We start from the raw sequence: 20,824 nt of genomic DNA on the forward strand, positions 1-20,824 counted from the left end.
TGTTTGCCTAGGTTCTCCCAGTGACTGCAGTCTCTACCGTAACACACAGCACTGCTGCAGTTCTTCTTACTGCCCTGATAGTTTCCACTGCCTCTCCATGACACAGGTTGTTATGGCATATTTATAAGGACAAATCCTATAAAAGAAAGGTCACCCTATTTCACACCAAATCAAAGAACTGTGCAAATCAATTATAACATGAATTGGGTCGTTAGCTGGTCACTTACGATCAAAGAGATCAAATCTCCAACAAACATATTAACGTCACATTAATTGCAAGGATTCTTGTGGCTTAATAGGACACTTAAGCTATAGAATGGGAATGGCTTGATTTTCAATGAATGCCGGGTGCAAACGGACAACTTCTACGTAAACGTGTTGGTCCACAAACTACCGCCTGACAAATGTGCATGCGATGCACTAATAGAAGATGCTGAAGCTTCGGAAATAGACTCATGCCAGCAAACTGGAAACTCAGCCCAACTAGCACGATCAACCTCTTATCAAAAATAAGCAGAATGTCTTTCAGATACCCAAGCGGGGATCTTAATTTTAAAAAAAAGTTCAAACCCATTATTAGTAAACTTAATGGCCGGTGTAAATAAAATTAGGGCGACTCGCTGGTCATAAAGTTAGAATAACTTTCAATAAAAAAAAAAAAAAAATCAAAAACACACACATGCAAACTTGTCAAGCAAAACATAAAAGGGAAAAAAAAATATCCACACGTAAAATAATACTAGGTCTTCTGATCATTATAAATATAGTTTGCATTTTCCTTCAGAACCCCTGAAAGGAAGTCAAATGAAATTGCATAAAATAATTAAGACAAACAAATGCAGTCAAAATCATAAAATGTCAAAAAAATAGTAAAATTCATAAAATGACTCGCTGCCCCCTATAATACGCAGCGTGCGGTAAAAACGTTATTTTAGCAAATATGAGCAGCTGTCGTGTTAAAAGAAAGGACACCAATCAGACCATAGCAAAGGTACGGCCAAGTCTTGTAGACTGAGAAAAACATGCGATCTGCAGTGGCCAGATAACTGCAGGCGGTGCAAATACCCCCCATAGGCATAGATGGGATGATATTCTGTACTCTTCGGTTATGACTGCCTCTTGATCTCAGTGTTCCCTTGAAAAGAACTCTTCATCCGTCATAACCTCAGCTCTTTCTTTTGAATCCTAGACGTCTAGTAAACAGAAGACAACCTGTGGTTGGCCAATACAGTGATACCATTGCTGCTCCTGGAAAATGGTCAGTTTCGTTTCATTCTCCTTCAAGCTGATTGGATTCAGTGCATCTAGACACAGGGTTCAGTGACCTCCTTTGTAAATTCCAACTGCGCAAATTATTAGTGTTTTGCCATAAAAAAACAAAAACAAAAAGGAATCCCACAAATAGCCACCGAGCTACATGGAAGTATAAAAGTGCTTCTGGAAGCAAGGTAGAGCTTGTGAAATAAATCCATCTGGCATCTAAGCTGTAAGTGTACTGAAAGGCTGCTTCAGCTTTAGTTGCGATTCTTCTTGAGATTGTCCTCTCAATTCTCCTTGTGGTCTACTTCTTGCTGCAGTGGAACCGACCCTCCCAGCTCTGCTGCATTACAGTAATGTCGGGGGATAACCTGCAGACATAACACAGAATCGCAGCATGTTAGATGTAGGCAACTGACAATACTTATTTTATAAGGAGGCTTAATTTTAACATGAAATCATTGGATGATGGTCAGGCTCAGTGGGATATGGAGTCTGAACCAGTTATTTCATTTTAAACAATGGGCATTGCCTGGATGTCCTGAGCCTCTAATACTTATAGCCATAGACCCTTAAAGTGATCCTAAGGGGAAAAAAGTGGCAATAGAGGGTACTTTCCTCAGGAGAGGGAAGCCTCTGGATCATAAAGAGATTCCCCTGTCCTCTGCAGAGGGGATCCAGCTCTCTGCCTCTACCCCTGGGGGCAGCTACTTACGCTAGAGGCCGGCAAAGGTAAATATTTCTATTGCTGTTGGCTCGGGGGTCCCAGCGTTGGAACGAGCTGGCGAAGCAAAACAGGGAAAGCCTCAATAGGATTCAGAGACTTTCCCCTCCTCAAGTAACGCGTTTCCCCGAAAACAAGACACTGCCTTATATTAATTTTCCTTCTGGTGCTGAACAGAGCAGGACTCCAGCACCCATTGTGACTAGGGCTTATTTTAAGGGGATGCCTTCAATTTGTGGAAACACGGTAAGTATCTAACTTTTGTCTTTTTTTTTTTAAAGTTCCAGATTTTTAACAAGCATGCAGATCAGCAGGACTGCTAGACAACTGGCATTGTTTAAAAGAAAATAGATAAGACAGTCTCCATGTGCCTCTCACTTCAGGTGTCATTTAAAGAGGAACTCCAGTGAAAATAATGTAGTAAAAAAAGTGCTTCATTTTTACAATAATTATGTATAAATGATTTAGTCAGTGTTTGCTCATTGTAAAATCTTTCCTCTCCCCGATTTACATTCTGACATTTACCACATGGTGACATTTTTACTGTGGGCAGGTTATGTAGCTGCTCCTAGCTGTTTTGGCTGTTACAGACAGCTGTAAACAGCTAATTCCTGTCTGTGAACATTGTTACATTGTGGCAGTTTCTTCAGAGCTTTTTGTGGGAGGGATTTCAGCACAAAATCAGTCATACAGCGCGCCCTGATGGTCTGTTTGTGAAAAGCATCATATTTCTCATGTAAAAGGGGGTATCAGCTACTGATTGGGATAAAGTTCAATTCTAGGTTGGAGTTTCTCTTTAAAACCACTTCCCTACCACAGGTTATTTCCCCTTAAAAAAAAAACAGCAATTTTCACATATCACACTTTTTTTTTTTTACACAAATTAAGCTATCTTTGGGTGATACTCTAATATTTGATTATTTTATATGCATTTTAAAGGGAAGAAGAAGAAGAAAAAAAAAAAAAAAAACAATTCTCAGTTTTTAACCAGGGCAGTGGAGTCGGTACAAAAATCTTCCAACTCCGACTCTTCAGTCTATGAAACCACGACTCCGACTCCGGGCACCCAGAACGGCTCCGACTCAGACTCCTCGACTCCAACTCCAATTCCACAGCCCTGTTTTTAACCATTATAGTTTTAAATAAGCAATGCTACTGTAGATAAAACATTTTATTTTCCCATTTGTCCCGGTTATTACAACATTTACTTTACGACCCTAGAATGATGTATGGTGACAATATTTTAGATACAAATTAAGTTTTAAGGGCTGTAGATAGGATTCTCAAGGATCCAGAACCAGTTAATTTACTGTAAACTTGTGCAGCGTTTTTTTTCTTTAGTGAAATTTCGTGTCGAATCTACACATTGCAATCTGCTCACCCAGAAATAATTTATACTGTACACAGTTTATTTATTATATTGTTACTGATGCCAGCATTCTGTGAAATGTAATAAATATCTGGCAAGCTTGGTATATGGCTAGTCTCAGATGCTGCCGGTAATCTGGCCTGTAATTAGATGGATAAATGTATCCAGCATATTTATGCGCATGAAGCGGAGTTAAATAAAAATACATGGAGATAGCGGAGCACCTTTAAAGCTCCAGATTTATCAGGTTTTAACTTGGTTGATGCACACATTTCCGCTTTGTTGTAATCAGTATTGCATGTCTATCCTTTGGAGGCGGGTGGTGGATTGCTTGTTCTAGGAGGTGAGAGCCCTGGAGCAGGCTGTCTGCGCCTGTCCTCTCCACCCCTCTGGAGTGTTGCACGAGAGCCACCCCTGAGGCCTACAAGCTTGGGGGGCCCATGCTTCACTCCTTTCTTTTGTGTCGCGCCCAGGTCATGCACATGCAGCAGAACGCAATATACGTTAAGGTAAGTGCCTGTTTTGAATTTTGGGAGGTGGGTGCGGGAGGCCCTTCCCGGCACTGGCCATCCTAGCCTCCCCCTCTGGGATGCCGCTGTAGTTTTCAGGTAGTGAAAGGGCCTGAGGCCCCCGCGACACCCCGGTTATATGGGGGCATTGGTAAGCCTCCCCGTGGCGCTCCTGGATAGTGCTAATGTAGCATGAACTAATTCCTGCAGGGCAACCGCTTTGCGGTATTAGTTTTAGATCCTGCATATTTTGGCATGCGAAAGCAAATGCACATTTGCATGAGCGATGTCTCGTGATTAGCCAATAGGCCAAATTTAGAAAGCCAGATTTATCAGGCTCTACTTGGCTGATGCACACATTTTCTATTTGTTGTAACCTTTAAAGCACCTCTTTATAAAGAATCATTCCTTGCAGAACATTGCGTGAAAGAGATCAGAGATTATTACTGGTGTCTCTGGTAGTTGAAAAGAATAAGACTTCTCTTCCCTCCGACCGTATTTCCCAGATCCCTGCTGTTACCTCACTATAGTTTTACATTTAACAAGTGCTGTTCTTACAGTCAGATTCCGATAAAAATCTGTTGTTACAGGTTTGAAGTTGTGAACTAGACTATTAAACACACCCAGTGCCTACTATATCTTTTCACACAGCATATAAAGCTTGGCCATCACTATGTATGTAATAGGCTACAAGCCCAACCATTGTCACTTATTTAGTGCTGGTTACATCTTCTTACAAAGATGGAAATTTACTCTCCCTGAGGCCTCTTGCGCACTACATGCAATTCCGATTTTTTTTTAATACATCCGATTTTGGATTCCGATTAAAAATCTTAGCAGCATGCTGTACGTTTTTTTATTTTAATCGGAATCCAAAATCAGATCCGAAAAAAAAAAAAAAATCAGAACTACATGTAGTGTGCAAGAGGCCTAATGGTGGTCTGATTACAAGCAGCTAGACCGGACCAAATCCTAATGATATGAGAGGAGGGAAAGCTGGCTGCTATCCTCCACCCACTGGCCACCCTCCACATTGTGCAGGGAGACACACTTCCTTGTATTTCGCCCATGCAGTCCCAGCCTATCGATAAGATCACTGCATGGATGATTCCTGATAGAGGCACTCCGTGAATTAGTCAAAGGAGGGTGTGGAGTAAGCAGCGGCGGCTTTACAAGTAAGACGACAACTGGCAGTCAGATAAAATCCCTGGATCAACACCAGCGGGAATTACATAGTAATTGTAGCCATGGATGTGTTTCAGTGCAAGGAAACCATCTAAGTACCCCTTGAACGTAGATACAGAATTTGCCATAACAACTTCCTGTGGTAATATATTCCACATTTTATCAGGTGTTCGTAAGTCAGGGACTACCTGTATACATATTTGCTTTAATTCATACGTTCCCAGTGCTTTCACTACTTCCTCCTTTGAGATCTTATACATTAATGCTGTATAAACAGGTAACATGAATGTATTACCGGCTAGTTTTCCCACTCTGTGCAAGGCAAACTCTCTTCCTCATCTTCGGATTCCGGGGAAGCCTCTTTTATCCGCCTAAGTGCTTCATGGATGCTGCGGGTCAGCGGGTCTGCGTCAGCCAGAAGTGTGAAGGACTCTCTTAAAACATCTTTCTGCACCTTCTTCAGCTTCACCCCCTTTCTGATCTGTGCCAAAATATTATTGCTGTCGTCCTCATCAGGGAAAGGAGCCAATGCTCTCTGCTCCACCTTCTTCAGGTGAAAGCTTCCACGCTTCAGGGAGGCCAACACTTCATCCATTGGTGAACTCACTGAAAAATACATCATTATTATGGATTTATACAGTTCCAACATATTCCATAAAAATATCAACATAGAACACTGATGCTTGAGTTTATTGTTCAATCTCTCAACATCAACTGTTAGAAACAGTATAAAGATTTTCATTAACCACTTCAGCCTTCAGTCGTTTTTCACCTTCTGCATCCGAGAAATTTTCACCTCCCATTAATTCACCAATAACTTTATCACTAATTATCACAATTAATTGATCTAGATCTTGTTTTTTCCACCACCAATTAGGCTTTCTTTGGGTGGTTCATTTTGCTAAGAATTATTTTTGGAAACAATTCATTATTTCTCAGTTTTCGGCCATTATAGTTTTAAAATAATACATGCTACCATAACTAAAACCTATGTATTTTATTTGACCATTTGTCCCTGTTATTACACCATTTAAATGATGTCCCTATCCCAATGTATGGCGCCAATATTTTATTTGGAAATAAAGGTGCATTTTTTTTTAGTTTTGCATCCATCACTATTTACAAGCTTATAATTTAAAAAAATATTAGTTGTATACCCTCTTTACATGCATATTAAAAAAGTTCAGACCCCTGGGTAACTATTTGTATTGTTTTTTTAATTGTAATATTTTTTTATTTTTTTTTTTAGTTAAAAATGTTATTTGGGTATTTGAGTGTGGTAGGTAATTTTAAATGTAATTTATTGTGTCTTTTTGTAATAAAAATGTATGCGCATGTAGTTTTACTATTTGGCCACAGTGATTTTTTTGTTTTTCTATCCTGTGAGCGAGCACGCTTGCTTACAGGAACTACAAGGAGGACGTGATTTTTTTTCCAGAAAGACCACGGCCTCTGAAAAGAAGTCGTCGGCTTTTCTAGCGGGGACTTAGATTAATGAATGGAAACAATGTTCCCATTCATTGATCTCTGGGCTAACAGGGGGCAGCACGGGGGCGCGTGGGAGCATGCAGCACTGCAACAGCAGCCTTTTGGACGTGAAAGTCACGTCTAAAAGGCTAAAATGGTTAATAGACTATTCACAATATTTACATAAAAGAAAAACCTTGCCAGTATATGGGCAACTTACTATAACTTAAGTAAGAGTCCTCTCTACTGGGAGCAAACATACTGTTTGCCCCAAAATGACAAAGCACAAGCAAGTTTATTTGAAGCACAAAAAGATACCTTTGTTTGTCAGTACATCCAGCCATGCTGTTCACCGAGTAAAATAGCTTTCAAATGACTAATCAGCCTTTTTTTTTATTCTTTTCTGAGCACCTCAGGGAGAGCACCAAATCCTGGAGTGGAACTGTTAAAATGCCAGTGCAAAGGGGACCTGTCACCGTGCTGATTATTGAGGACCCTTGCACACTTGCGTGCTGCGTCATCCCGCGTTACGTTTCCCCACTGCATCCCCGCCGTAAGGACCATGCAAGTCTAAGGAGACTTGCACAGTTTGCACGATGCAACCCAGTGCACCGGAAAAAATCAAAATCACTGCAATCCCAATGCAAAGTCTGCAGTGCGTTACCTCATGATCCATGCCTAACACACAGATTATGCAGCAATTCAAGTCAGCGGGCGACACAGCAAATGTGCACGATGGGAGTTTGGTGCGAAGCGTATGCTCGGTCGAGGATCCCAATGACATACTTTCTATTCAGCAGAATGTACGTCAGTAGTCAGGGGGCGGGCCTATGCATATGACCCTGTCACTGCATAGTGGCACAGGATCATATGAAGCCTAATTTCTTTGGGCATCTCACCACTAACCTGAGGTGTGCAACAGGCCTTAAAAAAAACAAAACAAAAAACAAAAACACAAGATCCAATTAGGGATGGACATTGAGATGCAAATAATTCCACTAATTAAGTGCATACATTTGTATAAAATTAGTGTAAAATTTGTATTAATGCAGAATAATTTGCAGGTCATTTACTATGCCTAGAATCACTGGCTATTGTGTACATACTGAAAAACCAATTTACTTCCGTATATACTCGAATACAAGTCGACCTCGTGTATAAGTCGACTACAATATTCAACCCTCTTAAGCTGCAATTTTTTTATTGACAAGTAAAAGTCTACCCAGCAAAGTTAATGGCTGCACTTGGGGCTCAGGAGGGGTTAATGACTGCACTGCACACAGTATTGCGGCCATTAACCACTCCTGTCCCTTTAAGAGAAACTCCAACCAAGAACTGAACTTCATCTTAATCAGAAGCCGATACCCCCTTTTACATGAGAAATTTATTCCTTTTCACAAACGGATCATTAGGGGGCGCTGTATGGCTGATATTGTGGTGAAACCCCTCCCACAAGAAACTCTGAGGACCATGGTACTTCTGGCAGTTTCCTGTCTGTGAACCTTGTTGCATTGTGGGAAATAGCTGTTTACAGCGGTTTCCAACTGCCAAAACGGCAAACAGCAACTACATCACCTGCCAGCAGTAAAAATGTCACCATGTGATAAATGCCAGAATGTAAATCAGGGATTTAAAAGATTTTACAATGGGCAGTCACTGACTAAATAATTTACAAATAATTATTGTAAAAATGAAGCACTTTTTTATTACATTATTTTCACTGGAGTTCCTCTTTAAAGGACCACTATCGCGAAAAATGTAGGCAGTTAAAATCTGACATAACCAACGAGGGGATTCTCATGGTTTTATTTGTTTTCAACATTTCCTGAACAGCAGTTGCAAAGTCTAAGGGCCTGTTTCCACTACACGCAGATTGGATGCAGAAAAACTGACTCCAATGAATGCCTATGGGAAAATCTGCATCAGAAAAATCGCGTTTAGTGGAAACACGCCCATACATTGGAGTCCGTTTTTCTGCATCCAATCTGCGTGTAGTGGAAACAGGTCCTAACTGACAAAATAGTGTGCAAGTGAGAAGGGAGGCTGGCTGGTATCTTACTAGTTTGGCAGTTAAACTGCTGTTGAGGAAATGCTGTTGAAAACAAAGAAAGCCCTGAGAATCCCCCATGAGGAGATGGACTGACCCCAAACATGTCGGTTCGGTCAGATTTTAACTGCCTAGTTTTTTTTTTTTGCGATAGTGGTCCTTTAAGTGCAGCCAATAACTCATCCATGCCCCTAAGTGCTGCAATTATTCACTCCCCTTCCTGCAGCCCAGTATTTCCCCCCTGCCCCTTTAATTGTTAAGTGTTGTGGTCAGGGCTTTCAGACCTGTGTTTTCTTTGCATTTCCTTTATCAAGAAAGTGTCACTTACCACTGGGGAAATGTCTGCAAGTGGGAATGTCACTAATAGTACACACATTACTCAGTGTGCTCAGTGTTGCCCGTGACTCGTGTACAAGTCGACCCCTTTACTTTCATGAAGTGAAAAAGACCTACATTTCTTGACTTATACGCGAGTATATATGGTATTATTATTTCAATTATTGAAAAGCTTATTTAGAAACAAATTGTATTACTGCTTTTTAGTCTATCAAAGGGAAACAATCATTATGCAACCAGCTTAGTAAAATGGAAATGAGAAGTACCTCTTCGTCTCTGCAGGCCTTCCAGAGCTCCTGTTTTCTTCAGCTTTTTCCTGGCACTGACAAGCTGGTTGCTGTCAAATAGCTGGGATAAGGGGCCACTTGTAGAGGTCTGAGATGCCGTATCATCCGACTCTTTCTTCACATGTATCACCCGGACATCTAAAGGCTCCACTTCCTCCTTAGGAGGCGGCAGGGGGGGTGGTGGCGGCGGAGGAGGGGGCGGAGCAGAGGACGCAGGAAGTGAGTGGGGTTGTACAGTATCAAGTTTCTCTGGTGTAAAAGTGGGCAGAGAAGCGGTTTCAGGAAGTTCAGAGGTAACTGCATGAGGAGGTAATGAACTGTTTTCAAGCTGTATTAGGTTACCGCCCTTATGGACCTCCAAAGCCTGTAACACTTCTGGAGCCTCCACATCATGTGTCCCTTGTGTCTGAATACTGACAGAGAAGGACTGTGGTTCGCCAGGAGCAGATCTTGTGGACACTTTCCTTCTGCCAGGAGTCAAACGTAGCCTTGTAGATTTAAGTGTTACCTGACCCGGATGACGCTAAATACATATCAAAAGAAATCTGATATTAGTAAAATGAATTGTCAAATAAAAATGTGTAAAAATATTGGCATTTCATTATAAAACTACTCCACTTAAAACATATCATGCAAGTTGAAGAGAAACTGTGACCAAGAATTGAACTTCATCCCACTCAGTAGCGGATACCCCATTTCCCATGAAAACTATATTCCTTTTCACAAACTGATCATCAGTGGGCGCTGTATGGCTGATATTGTGGTGAAACCCCTCCCACAGGAAACTAAGGATCATGGTCCTGGCAGTTTCCTGTCTGTGAACCTCGTTACATTGTGGGAAATAGCTGTTTACAGCTGTTTCCAACTGCCAAAAAAGCAAGCAGCAGCTACTTCCAGTGACATCACCTGCCAGCAGAAAAATGTCACCATGTGATTAAGTCAGATTGTAAATCAGGGATTTAAAAGATTTTACAATGGGCAAACACTGACTAAATCATTTATACATAATTATTGTAAAAATAAAGCACTTTTTTAAAATACATTATTTTCACTGGAGTTCCTTTTTAATGAGAACAGATTTGGGTGACCAGTAACAACGGTCAATGAAATGCAAATCATTCCTAATTCATACAAGATTATGCCAATTAATGCAGCTCAAAAATAGATCATTTAAATCCCACTGAGGTGGAATTCGACTGGCCAATTTTCAAGTTACATATTTTAGTATTTGAATAATTCTGTATCAACTCAAGATTATTTGCATCACATGGACCATCCCTAGTGACCAGCAGCTAGTGTAGGAGCACCCTAGCTTTTTACAATATTCAGGGCTGAGACACTGCACACGCTTTTTGTTCCGACAGTGCTGCATTTGCGTTTTTAAAAACACAGTCCCATTAACTTGCACTGTCCGGTCACATCCATGGCAAACTGGAAAGTATCAATCCTCAATTTATTGTTTTTACTGGCATAGTATGGTTGACCCTGCTGCTACCGGAGCCAACCTTTAAACGCAGACATTCTAGGCTGCGCATGCATAATATGCCCAATCTGAACCTCCCTTGTAACGATGCCCCTCCATTTTAACAGACTTCTCGGGTATCCTCAGCACTAAGACAGCCAGCATTAACGTGCTAAACAACATTTAGCAGGAATGAATGCAGAAAAGATCTCCTCACACTGTCGTGTACCAGCACACAATTCACACAATCCTGCCTATTGAGGAAATGAAGTAACTGCTGGCACCGTGGAGTCGCCAGCCACCAACCTGCTTAAATGTGCGCAACCTATCCAATGTCTTCTGCCGTTCCTGACTAACCCAGGAGCTCTTCCTCTCTTCCTCGTCCTGCTGCTCCTCAGGACTCTGAAACACAGAATGAGAAAACAAATATGAGCACAGCACATACAGAGAGTGGCCACATACATAACAGAGTTTTTTAACTGTGGCCTAACTGGTATGAAGACATCAGAATAAGTATGTCAGCTTCACAAAACTGCACATTTCCTAAATTATCATGAGTTATTCTATGGGGAAATTTCTGGTAACGTTCAAAACAAAAGTGTAGAGAATCATTGACAAACACCCAATGGTAACAGCATGTCTCTACTCTAGAAGGAGCTGACAGGGCACATTTACGAGCCAGGAATGGCTGTTTTTTGGGGGTAAAGCGGACCCAGAGGGGGAACTAGGCAGTATTGTTGTATTTGTATTTCTATTTATAATGCTGTGGGTGCAATATGATCAAGGCTTTTAGTTTGGTTCCGCTTTACCCATTTCATGAAATATGCTGAAGGGTATAAATGCGCTCTCCCGTGGTGCACATGCACTTTGGCAGAATAGACGTTTATATAAACATCTTGCAGGAAGTGATTAAAAGAACCCCAATAAAGAGAACTATTGCACTACCTGAGCTCAGTTGAATATAAACATTCCCTCTTCCATAAACGTATTTATAAAAAAAACAAAACTATTGTAGAGATGATCTTAATGCAGACAAGTTGGGAGTGGAAGCACTTGGCTGGAGCAGTGGTCTGCTGCAGTGACAGCCACATCTACTCTGCTACAGACAGGTTCGGATTCCCCATCCATCTGCATTAGGATGCATGCCTAGCTTTACTCTATGCACCCTCATTACTGGAAGTGTTTCCCGTGTGTCAAACAGGCAAATATTAAGCCACACATAGACAGTTTATATGGTGCAGCAAGTGTGTTGTACATGCTGCTCTCAGAATGTTTCTGGGTCACAACTCTCTACAGGAAAAAGCAGGAAATGCGGTTAACTTGCTAGCTGTCCCAACTCCTCCCACATCTCATCTCAGAAACTCATGTGCTGCATCCCACAATGCCACACCTCTAGTGCCATAACTAGGTCTTTCCTATAGCACTGAATGGGAGGAGTGGCTAATGTACTTCTAATGTACTAAGAATGAGCCACTACATCCCTTCCACCAGAAGGCACGGCCCACTTCTAGAATATCTACAAGACTGAGAAGAAAGAGACGACATTGCAACTCTGATATATCATGGTTGATTAGGTTTTCTTTTATGGTGAGCGGGGTGGGGGAAGAGGAGTTAGGGTATGTGCATTTGTGTTTAATTACTTTAAGGCAGGGATAAGGAACCTATGGCTCGGGAGCCAGATGTGGCTCTTTTGATGGCTACATTGGGCTCACATACAAATCAGTAGGGGTTAATTCACTAAGCTACACTTCTCAAGCAGCGCAGCTTAGTGTGGCAGCGCAAGTAACATTTTCAAAGTAGGCACGCTACTGCTGTGCTGTAGCATGCACTACTAACTTACTTGTGATCCCCCCCAAAATGAACAGCTGCTTTAATTGTCTCACTCTGGACCCTTGTCAGGTCCAGTGACTTTGTAGGACGAGATCCCTGCACTTTGATTGGCCCAATAGGCCTGTAACTTGACAGGCAGTCTATTGGGCCAAAGTGTGGGGATCTCGTCCTACAAAGTGATTCAACCCCCAAGTCAGCTAGCTAATTGTACAAGCTGTTAGTCGGTATTTCGCCTGTCTGGCTCTTAGGGAAATAGCTGAGGTTTCTGAAACCCAAGAGAAGATGAAGACGTGTCTGACACTTCCGCTGCCTGGAGGATCAACCGTATACACTTCACCATGGCAACATGGACAGCCCTCTGCTGCGCATGCACACTGTCCCAGTTTGAAACATATTGTATGGCTCTCACGGAATTACATTTTAAAATATGTGGCGATTATGGCTCTCGGCCAAAAAAGGTTCCTGACCCCTGCTTTAAGGTATATCTGGGATCGGCCCCATTGGGTGCATGGGGTCCCTTGCTGTCCTCCTGTAAATCCCCCCGGTAATTTGGCCAATCTTGTGCTTCTGTGAAATGCACAGTACGGCGGTAGCGTGACGGGGGTGGGCAAACGGCCAACAAAAAAGCATGGCTGGCCAGATTAACGGGGGATTTACAAAAAAAAAACAGAGGCCGGCAAGGGGCCCCACGCACCTCATAAGGCTGGTAAGTATAAATACACCCAAATGGCCCATCTCAAGTTTCCTTTAACTGGTTTGGGACTGCTGCATGTTAAAACTACATGCTACGCACTTGTGGGTGCCTAAGCCTGATGCGGCATAGTTTTAAAGGGAAGGTCCAGGCTCCAAAAAACAAAAACAACATCCACTTACCTGGGGCTTCCTCCAGCCCCTGGCAGCCTTCCTGTGCCCTCGCCGCAGCTCCGGTGGCTTCTGGTGTCCTGCGCTGCGAGGTCGGCTTCCTGTGCGTTCCACGGCTTGGGTCACGTGGTCCGGCCGATGTCATTAGGATTGTACTGCGCAGGCACAGTAGTTCTGCGCCTGCACAGTACAATCCTGATGACGTCGGCTGGACCACATGACCCGCGCTGTGGAACGCACAAGAAGTCGACCAGGAAGTCACCCCGACGAGATCGGCTTCTGCAGCGCAGGATAACGGGAGCCACCGGAGCTGAAGTGAGGGCACAGGAGGGCTGCCAGGGGCTGGAGGAAGCCCCAGGTAAGTGGATTTTTTTTTTTGCCTGGATGTATCCTTCCACATCGGCGACTCCCTGCACAGGATGTGATCGTACATCCCCACCAGCACAGAACAGAACCGCCTAAAGATGGCTGAGTTCCATACAACCGTCAGAAACTGTTTTCATCAAATTTCTAGTACTAGTTTGGATTAAAAAAAAAAAAAAAAAAAAGGCTCTGGTCTTTCATGGGGCCGGAGTCTGCTGTCCCGAATCTGTTAAGGACATCTAAAGAGGACATATGACTACACGTCAAACATGAACTCCAACCTCACCAGTTGTGCAGCGTGGTGTGCTCTATATTCCTCATCACCATGGAGACGCTGCTGTATCTTCTCTGCATGTTTAGCAATACAGATTTCCTGAAACACAGAAATAGACAAAATAAATCCCACTGATGAGGACAGATGGATGCCCAACAATTACCATCAGTCATATTCACAATGATTTCACCAACAGAATCACAAGAGTGAGCATGATGGTGTTCAGTATACATGGAAAGGCTACAGCACTCAATTTTTCAAAGTACATCTGTCTTTGTAGTCATTAATATCTTTATTGTGTATTTATAGGGTGCTAACATCTTACGCAGCCCTTTACAGAGTACATATAGTAATACCAATGGCTTTCCCTCTAAGGAGCTCATCATCTAATCCCCTACTATAGTTATGATCTAAAATCCCCGTCAGAGTAAGGGGAATTTTAAGGGCGTACATATTGGGAAGCCGTCGGTGAGCTGGGCGCAGGGTAAGCTGAATGACAACTCACCCTGCCGCTCAAATACCAAGTGACGTTAAATACTTGTAGCAACAAGTCATTTGTGTTGCAGTGATCACCACATCCCAAAATTACCTGTGTGCGGGGTGTGTACTATAGCTACACCCAGTTTCAGCACTGACCGCCGTGCGCCAAAACCACCCGCTTTTATTTGACGGGACTGTGCCCGAGGCGAATGTTATATTACATATGGTTACAGAGGCATGTTCCTTGCTCAGTGGCATGCCTCCGTGTCCTTGCTGTACTGGTCTGTTTGCCCCTTCCCTCTGCTGTGCCACCCTGAAATTTCCAACAAGTAGCTTGTTGTCATCTTAATAGGGGAAGGGTGTGCTTTGCAGGAAAGGCACTTCTGTAGACCACCCACTCTGGCTAGCTCGTCCATTACACCCCAGCTCCGTTACACAGAAGGACCGGTGGCTAATGGTAGGAATGGTACCTTTTTGTTTCTGAGGTAGGCTTTCTTGGCAGATATTCGCCCACGTCTTGCTTCAAGCTGCCTGACTTTTTGCTGGAGTTTATGCAGCTCTTCTCTCTGTAAATGGATAGATGCAGCCATGTTTTCAGTCTCAAGCATTGCCTCCATGCTTTCATATGTATCGTAATAGACCACTTCATCTCTCTTCTCTAAAGAGGAGAAAACATAATAAAAAGGACAATGCGTAAGCTGAGGAAAAGGAAAATGTAAGCAAAGGTGGCCATACACATATAGATCAACCATTAGAGAGGGATCTATTGTCTACCCACACACTGCACACTGATTTACAATTGATTTCAACCCCCCAATCTATGTTCCCTCTGGCAGCAGAGCCCTCACCTGTCCCGCTGGCATGTTCTCCCGTGCCCGGTGGTTTACTTCATGCTGCGGGTCACCTCTTCCTTGTGTCCACTACTCTTCCTGGTTATGTGAAGTTAAAACACTACATCTCCGGGTGTGTATGCTGCCGGACCTCTAGTGTTTTAACTTCAGATTGTGTCACATGACCAGGAAGAGGGAAGGAACACAGGGAGGAGGCGACCCGCAGCATAAAGCCACCCCTGGACACAGGACATGCGCCAATGGGACCGGTGAGTACTGCCAACAATCTACATTGGTTGTTGCCGATTCAAGCGCTGTGACTGACCGAATTCGGAAGGAAAATAATAGATCGGGTAACGCTTGCATTACCTATTCCTAGCACATTCAATCACTGTGATTAAATCTGCCGTATATTGACGGGTAACATCTCTAGTGTATGGCCAGCTTAACATTGCAGATTTACACTACCTACTGGCATACAACTAAACGTCTCTGTTTTCTTCTATTCCTGAAAACAAGCCAAATTTCCAAGCACACTTATGAATGCCTGGAGTTCAGCTGACTGCCCCAACAGTTTTTGCCCATATTACTCAGGGTTGTGGAGTCGGTACAAAAAGTCAGACTCCAACTCCTCAGTTTATGAAATCTCCAACTCCAAGTACCCAAATCTGGACAAACAACGACTCCTTAGTCTAATTCTCAACAGGGCTGTGAAGTAGGTACAGAAATCACCCGACTCCAACTCCTCAGTTTATGAAACCACCAACTCTGACTCCAGGTACCCAAAAATTGTTTCGGCTAGAAATAGGAGGGAGAGCTTGCATCCTTGTGCAGCACAGGCCACTCCCACTCCTCCAATCAGCACCCGTTGTTTTTCTTGACTGGCTGAGGGATTGTATATGCGGTTACAGGTAACAAGATGGTGCGAACAGTCTGGGCTAAATAACAGCATGAGGCAGTGCAGTAAACTGGCAAGAGGCACCTTTAATCACTGTATCAATTTACAATTTTATCAGAACAACTATTCTTCATGTTTATTCACCAATGTGGAGGGCAGGAGGAGTCAGCATTTTAAAAGAGGCAATTTCACTTCCAAGTAGCTGGCACGAGAAACCCTGAGAGCAACATCACTCCACAGGACCCCATGTGCAATGTATATAGATAGTCACATCTTACAGTGACAGTTTATAAAGATGGGAAGTGATGGCAAACACTCAGCTTCTTTTTAATGAACACCCTGATTTTCAATAAATCCAGCAAGTGAAGCAAAGGCCTAATACAGAAGGGCCTCACCTGACATCTGACGCTTGATGCTCTCCAGCTGAGCTGTAAGCAGCAGCTCCTCACATTTGAGGATCTCAAACTGTACTTCATAGAGCTGAAGCTGATGTGCGTAATAATCAGCTTCTAGCTGGTCTAACACAGCTATTGCTTCTTCTCCACCTTGTAAGCTCTGCATCTGATGGACAGAAGATGGTAAAGTGACAAAGATTATTCACAGAGCTGCAATAAACAGAACCTTTCCTAATAAGGGTAACATTGCTCTAGTAACAGGTCAGTCTCATGTGCACAACTGGCAACTAAAGGAAGATAAACAACAGCCTGGAATAACAGTCTAAAAACAACAGGTCTCTTGATGGTACGCAGACATGCAGGACATGCCAGCACTTATAATATAAGCATTTAACACTGCTTCATAACAAAGAAAACTCCACAACTTAGTGCAGAATCTGAAAAGCGTAGCTTGAGGGTTCTTTTCCACTATATGCAGTTTTACAGTTTCCCCGCTTGCAAGCTGCGCAGGTAACGGCGACATTCTTTTCAGTGGCTTGCCGTCTACATCGCAGTTCAGTGCGAATCTGAATGGCACACTGCAGATTTCTGCAGAATGACTTTACTCGTGCATGGCATAGCGATTCGGGCTGTGGCTACGCAGCAGAATGGGACTCATGGCAGAATCAGAAATGACCACAGCTCCCAGTGGAAATAAGCCCCAACACACAAGCTTCATGCAAACTATATAACAATATTCCCCAGAGTTATGAAAAAATACAGAGTGAAATGATCTTATGCAACCAAACAGCATTCATGTGATGTCACTACCAATGCACAGCACTGCTTGTTGCTATTATTCCAGGCAAGAGCAGGGAGGTTCCACGACTATGCTGTGACAACTACATTAGCCACAACAGCAAAAGTAGGCTGAGGCCTGAAACCCACAAGAGCACTTTGAGCGTTTAGGGATTGCCATTAACTTTGCTGGGTAGACTTATACTTGAGTCAATAAAAAATTCCAGCTTAAGAGGGTTGAATATTGGAGTCAACTTATGCACGAGGTCGACTTGTATTCGAGTATATACGGTACTAAAAAATAATATTTAAGTTTTATTTAAAACTAGTTTATGTACTAGAACTTTTACACACTAGGAGGAAGTTAACGGTTCTAAAAGGTTACCTCCTCTTTCAGTGCATGCTTCTTTTGTTCAAGACAAATTTCTTTAGCTCGCATCAGTTGTAAGGTCTCTTTAGAAACCCCATACTGCAGTTTCTCCAGGCGTTCCACAGCGGCTGTCCAGGCCGTCTTCCCAAACTTCTTCTGGTCGGCTCGCATCCGATCATGCACAGCTTTAATTACAATAGGACAGATCGTTAAAACCTCTACTAAAGTCAAGATTAAAAAAACTACCTCACCTCCTCCCACTTCCTCAAGCATAGCCCCACGAAACATGTAGCAGAATTATCCACCGATTATACCACCCTGACTTGCAATCATTGTCTCATCATCTTTGGATTAGTGTCATGCTACATGTGGTCCAGGACAGCCTCTCTACCATGCTAGCCCAGTCCCCGGCATTAAAAGGGAGGAATGCGCAATTAGCTATTACTATAGCCCTTATCAGGTGTGACCAGTCTAAACAGCCAGCAGCCTTTTATCTTTCCCCACTGTGAGCACTTTTTTATGTATTTTAGCTGTGGGACACCTACAAGAGACAATAAAACTTTAAAACTACTTTTTACATTTTTAAACATTAAACGATGCAATATCTTTATATAAAAGAAAGTTTATCAGTTCATATTTACCTCGGGTTTCCTTTGAATCATGAATTCAAGTCAATGGGAACCTTTACAAAAAAAAAAGAAAAAAAGGCCAGATACTTACCTACGGAGATGGAAGGCTTTGGGTCCTACAGAGCCTTCCCTCTCCTTTCCCTGTGCCCCTTCCAGCGCTGGCTACCCCGGTAGCAGTATTTGACTATATTAGTCAAATACTGCTCTCTCCGCAGCCGAAGGGAGGCGTCGGCAGTATGGAGCGGCCCGAAGCTTGGTCGCTCCATACTGCACGCGTGCAGGCGCAGTATAAAGCCGCCCATCTTCGGGAGCACTCGGCTCCCGAAGTTTTCCGAAGTCCCGCGCAGTGGGGGATTTAAATGGAGGAGCTGCCGCTGCAACTAGGGCAGAGGAGAGGGAAGGCTCATTAGGACACAGAGCCTTCCCTCTCCTTAAGTATTTAAGTATTTGGTTTCTTTCTTCTTTTTTTTTTTTTTTTTTTTAGCTTTAAAGGGGTACATTTAATGAAGGAATAAACAGTACAGCTGCACCTGAGCATGTTTACAGTTCCTCCTCACTGGCTCTCTCTAGATTCTTGCAGGAGGCACCCATAGCTTCCTTCCCCTGTAAGTCTCCTTGTATGTCAGGGCCTTCCTGCCCACAGCCTAAGCCATTTTTGCTCCAATAGCCTGGCTGCCATTTCTGACCAGAGCTGTGGAGTCGGTATAATAATCATCCAACTCCTCAGTTTATGAAACCACCAATTCATGAGAAAATCATTCTGCTATTTCTGGAACAGGAAGACACAAAATACAGAAGGGAAGGTTCCGGGGGGTCTTCATTAAATAGAATAAAGTCCAGCAAGGCCTACCAAACTGACTGTTAAAGTGAACCTGAAGAGGAAAAAAAAGTGTCTCAAAAAGATATGCCTCCCCCTTCTCCACCCCCCTTGCCTCCACCAATCCAGCGCTGAAAACCCCCAAACCTCTTCAACAAGCCTGAGCAGGCTCCATACTACTGGGCAGACACAAAGCGTTCTGTACCGGCGCAGTATGGTCACGATCTTCCAGGAGCCCCAGCACTGGATCAGTAGTCATCAGGGGGACGTTTTTTTTTTTGTAAATTACAGGTTTACTTAAAAGTCAATGGGAATTTTTCTTTTTTTTAACAGCCAGATACTTACCTAAGGAAAGGGAAGGCTCTGGGTGTGTGTGCAGTAGGGAGCTGCCTGTCTTAAGGAGGACTCAGCTCCTGAAGTCCCCCGTGACGAGGGATTCAAACAAGGGAGCTGTCGCTGCCAGGAGGGGACCGTGAGAGCAGCGAGAAGGCTCTATAGGACCCAGAGCCTACTCTTTCCTTAAAAGAAACCAGAGATGATGGAAAGTAAAAGTTTTATACATACCTGGTGCTTGCTCCAGCCCCATGCGCACGGATCTCTCCCACGCTGCTGGAGAGATACATAGAGAGTGCACTTGCGTTAGACTGGCCGCGACTGGCAGAAGTCACAGGACCTGGTACTGGCAACAGAGAAGGCTGAGGACGGCAGCGTGGGAGCGATCCGTGCCCATGGGGCTGGAGGAAGCGCCAGGTATGTATAAAACTTTTACTTTAAATCATCTCTGGATTTAAGTATCTGGCTTTTAAAATAAATAAATAATGATTCCCATTGACTTTAATATCTAACTGAACTAAAAATGATACATAGACACGCAGATAACAAAACATATGCTTACCCTTTTGGGCCTTTGCGGTTATCTCAAAGTATTTAACAGTTAGGTCTTGAATAGACAGTACGGCCATATGAGCTTTCTTTTGCCAGTCGGCATCTTCTTTCTTCAGGCTCTCAATTCGCCTTGGACCTAAGTAATCGTTCTCTATGGAGATCTGAAAACAGACAATGAAACCACTCATGTAACCCCAGTAATCATAGGTAGCAAAGTCAATCCAAATTAATACCGTAGTAGTAGCACTTTCTTTATTGTGCTTGAAAGCCACAAAAGGCCCGACAGTTTTGGACCGATCCAATTCCAAGCTGCGTACAACTTTAGATCCATGCAGGCAGAACTACTAGCATCTCGTTGACCATCCCTAGCCGAGATCTTGGGAAACTACCAGACTAAAGGTCCGTACACACGCCGCACTGGAGGCAACGACGGGTCCGTCGTCACCTCCCGCTGGGTGGGTGTTCCAGCAACAGTCCGGCGTGTGTACAGTCTGTCGGCGGACTGATACGGCTGTTTTAGAGCGATCCGCCTCCAGTCCGGCGTGTGTACGGACCTTAAAGCCTATTATAAACCTTCAATTTTGATTGGCCAATCACTGAGCAATATTACAACCTCCATGTAGTATGAGGGACAACAGATACTATGAACAGGTTGAGTAGGTAAGCTCTCATACTACATGGAGGTGGTAAAATTGGTCAGTGATTGGCCAATCAGAATTGGAGGTGTGTAACAGGCTTTAGGCTCAACACACACCATACAATTTTGATTGTA

The 20,824-nt window shown here is 43.3% G+C and overlaps 1 protein-coding gene across 1 annotated transcript in view; it reads right to left on the reverse strand.

The window, feature by feature from the left end:
- Positions 1-733: 733 nt before the first annotated feature.
- JMY (junction mediating and regulatory protein, p53 cofactor) overlaps positions 734-20,824 on the reverse strand; it is an 81,338-nt gene continuing 61,247 nt past the window's right edge. Inside the window, exons 3-11 of the mRNA XM_068250220.1 lie at positions 20,063-20,213; positions 17,737-17,906; positions 16,575-16,740; positions 14,922-15,109; positions 13,984-14,070; positions 10,950-11,045; positions 9,161-9,704; positions 5,340-5,650; positions 734-1,628 (exon numbers count right to left, since the gene is read on the reverse strand). Coding sequence (XP_068106321.1) covers positions 5,343-5,650; positions 9,161-9,704; positions 10,950-11,045; positions 13,984-14,070; positions 14,922-15,109; positions 16,575-16,740; positions 17,737-17,906; positions 20,063-20,213 — 1,710 coding nt within the window. The 3' untranslated portion in view covers positions 734-1,628; positions 5,340-5,342. The remainder of the gene's footprint in view (positions 1,629-5,339; positions 5,651-9,160; positions 9,705-10,949; positions 11,046-13,983; positions 14,071-14,921; positions 15,110-16,574; positions 16,741-17,736; positions 17,907-20,062; positions 20,214-20,824) is intronic.

The sequence above is a fragment of the Hyperolius riggenbachi genome, chromosome 1 (assembly GCF_040937935.1).
Source record: "Hyperolius riggenbachi isolate aHypRig1 chromosome 1, aHypRig1.pri, whole genome shotgun sequence".
Taxonomy (NCBI): domain Eukaryota; kingdom Metazoa; phylum Chordata; class Amphibia; order Anura; family Hyperoliidae; genus Hyperolius; species Hyperolius riggenbachi.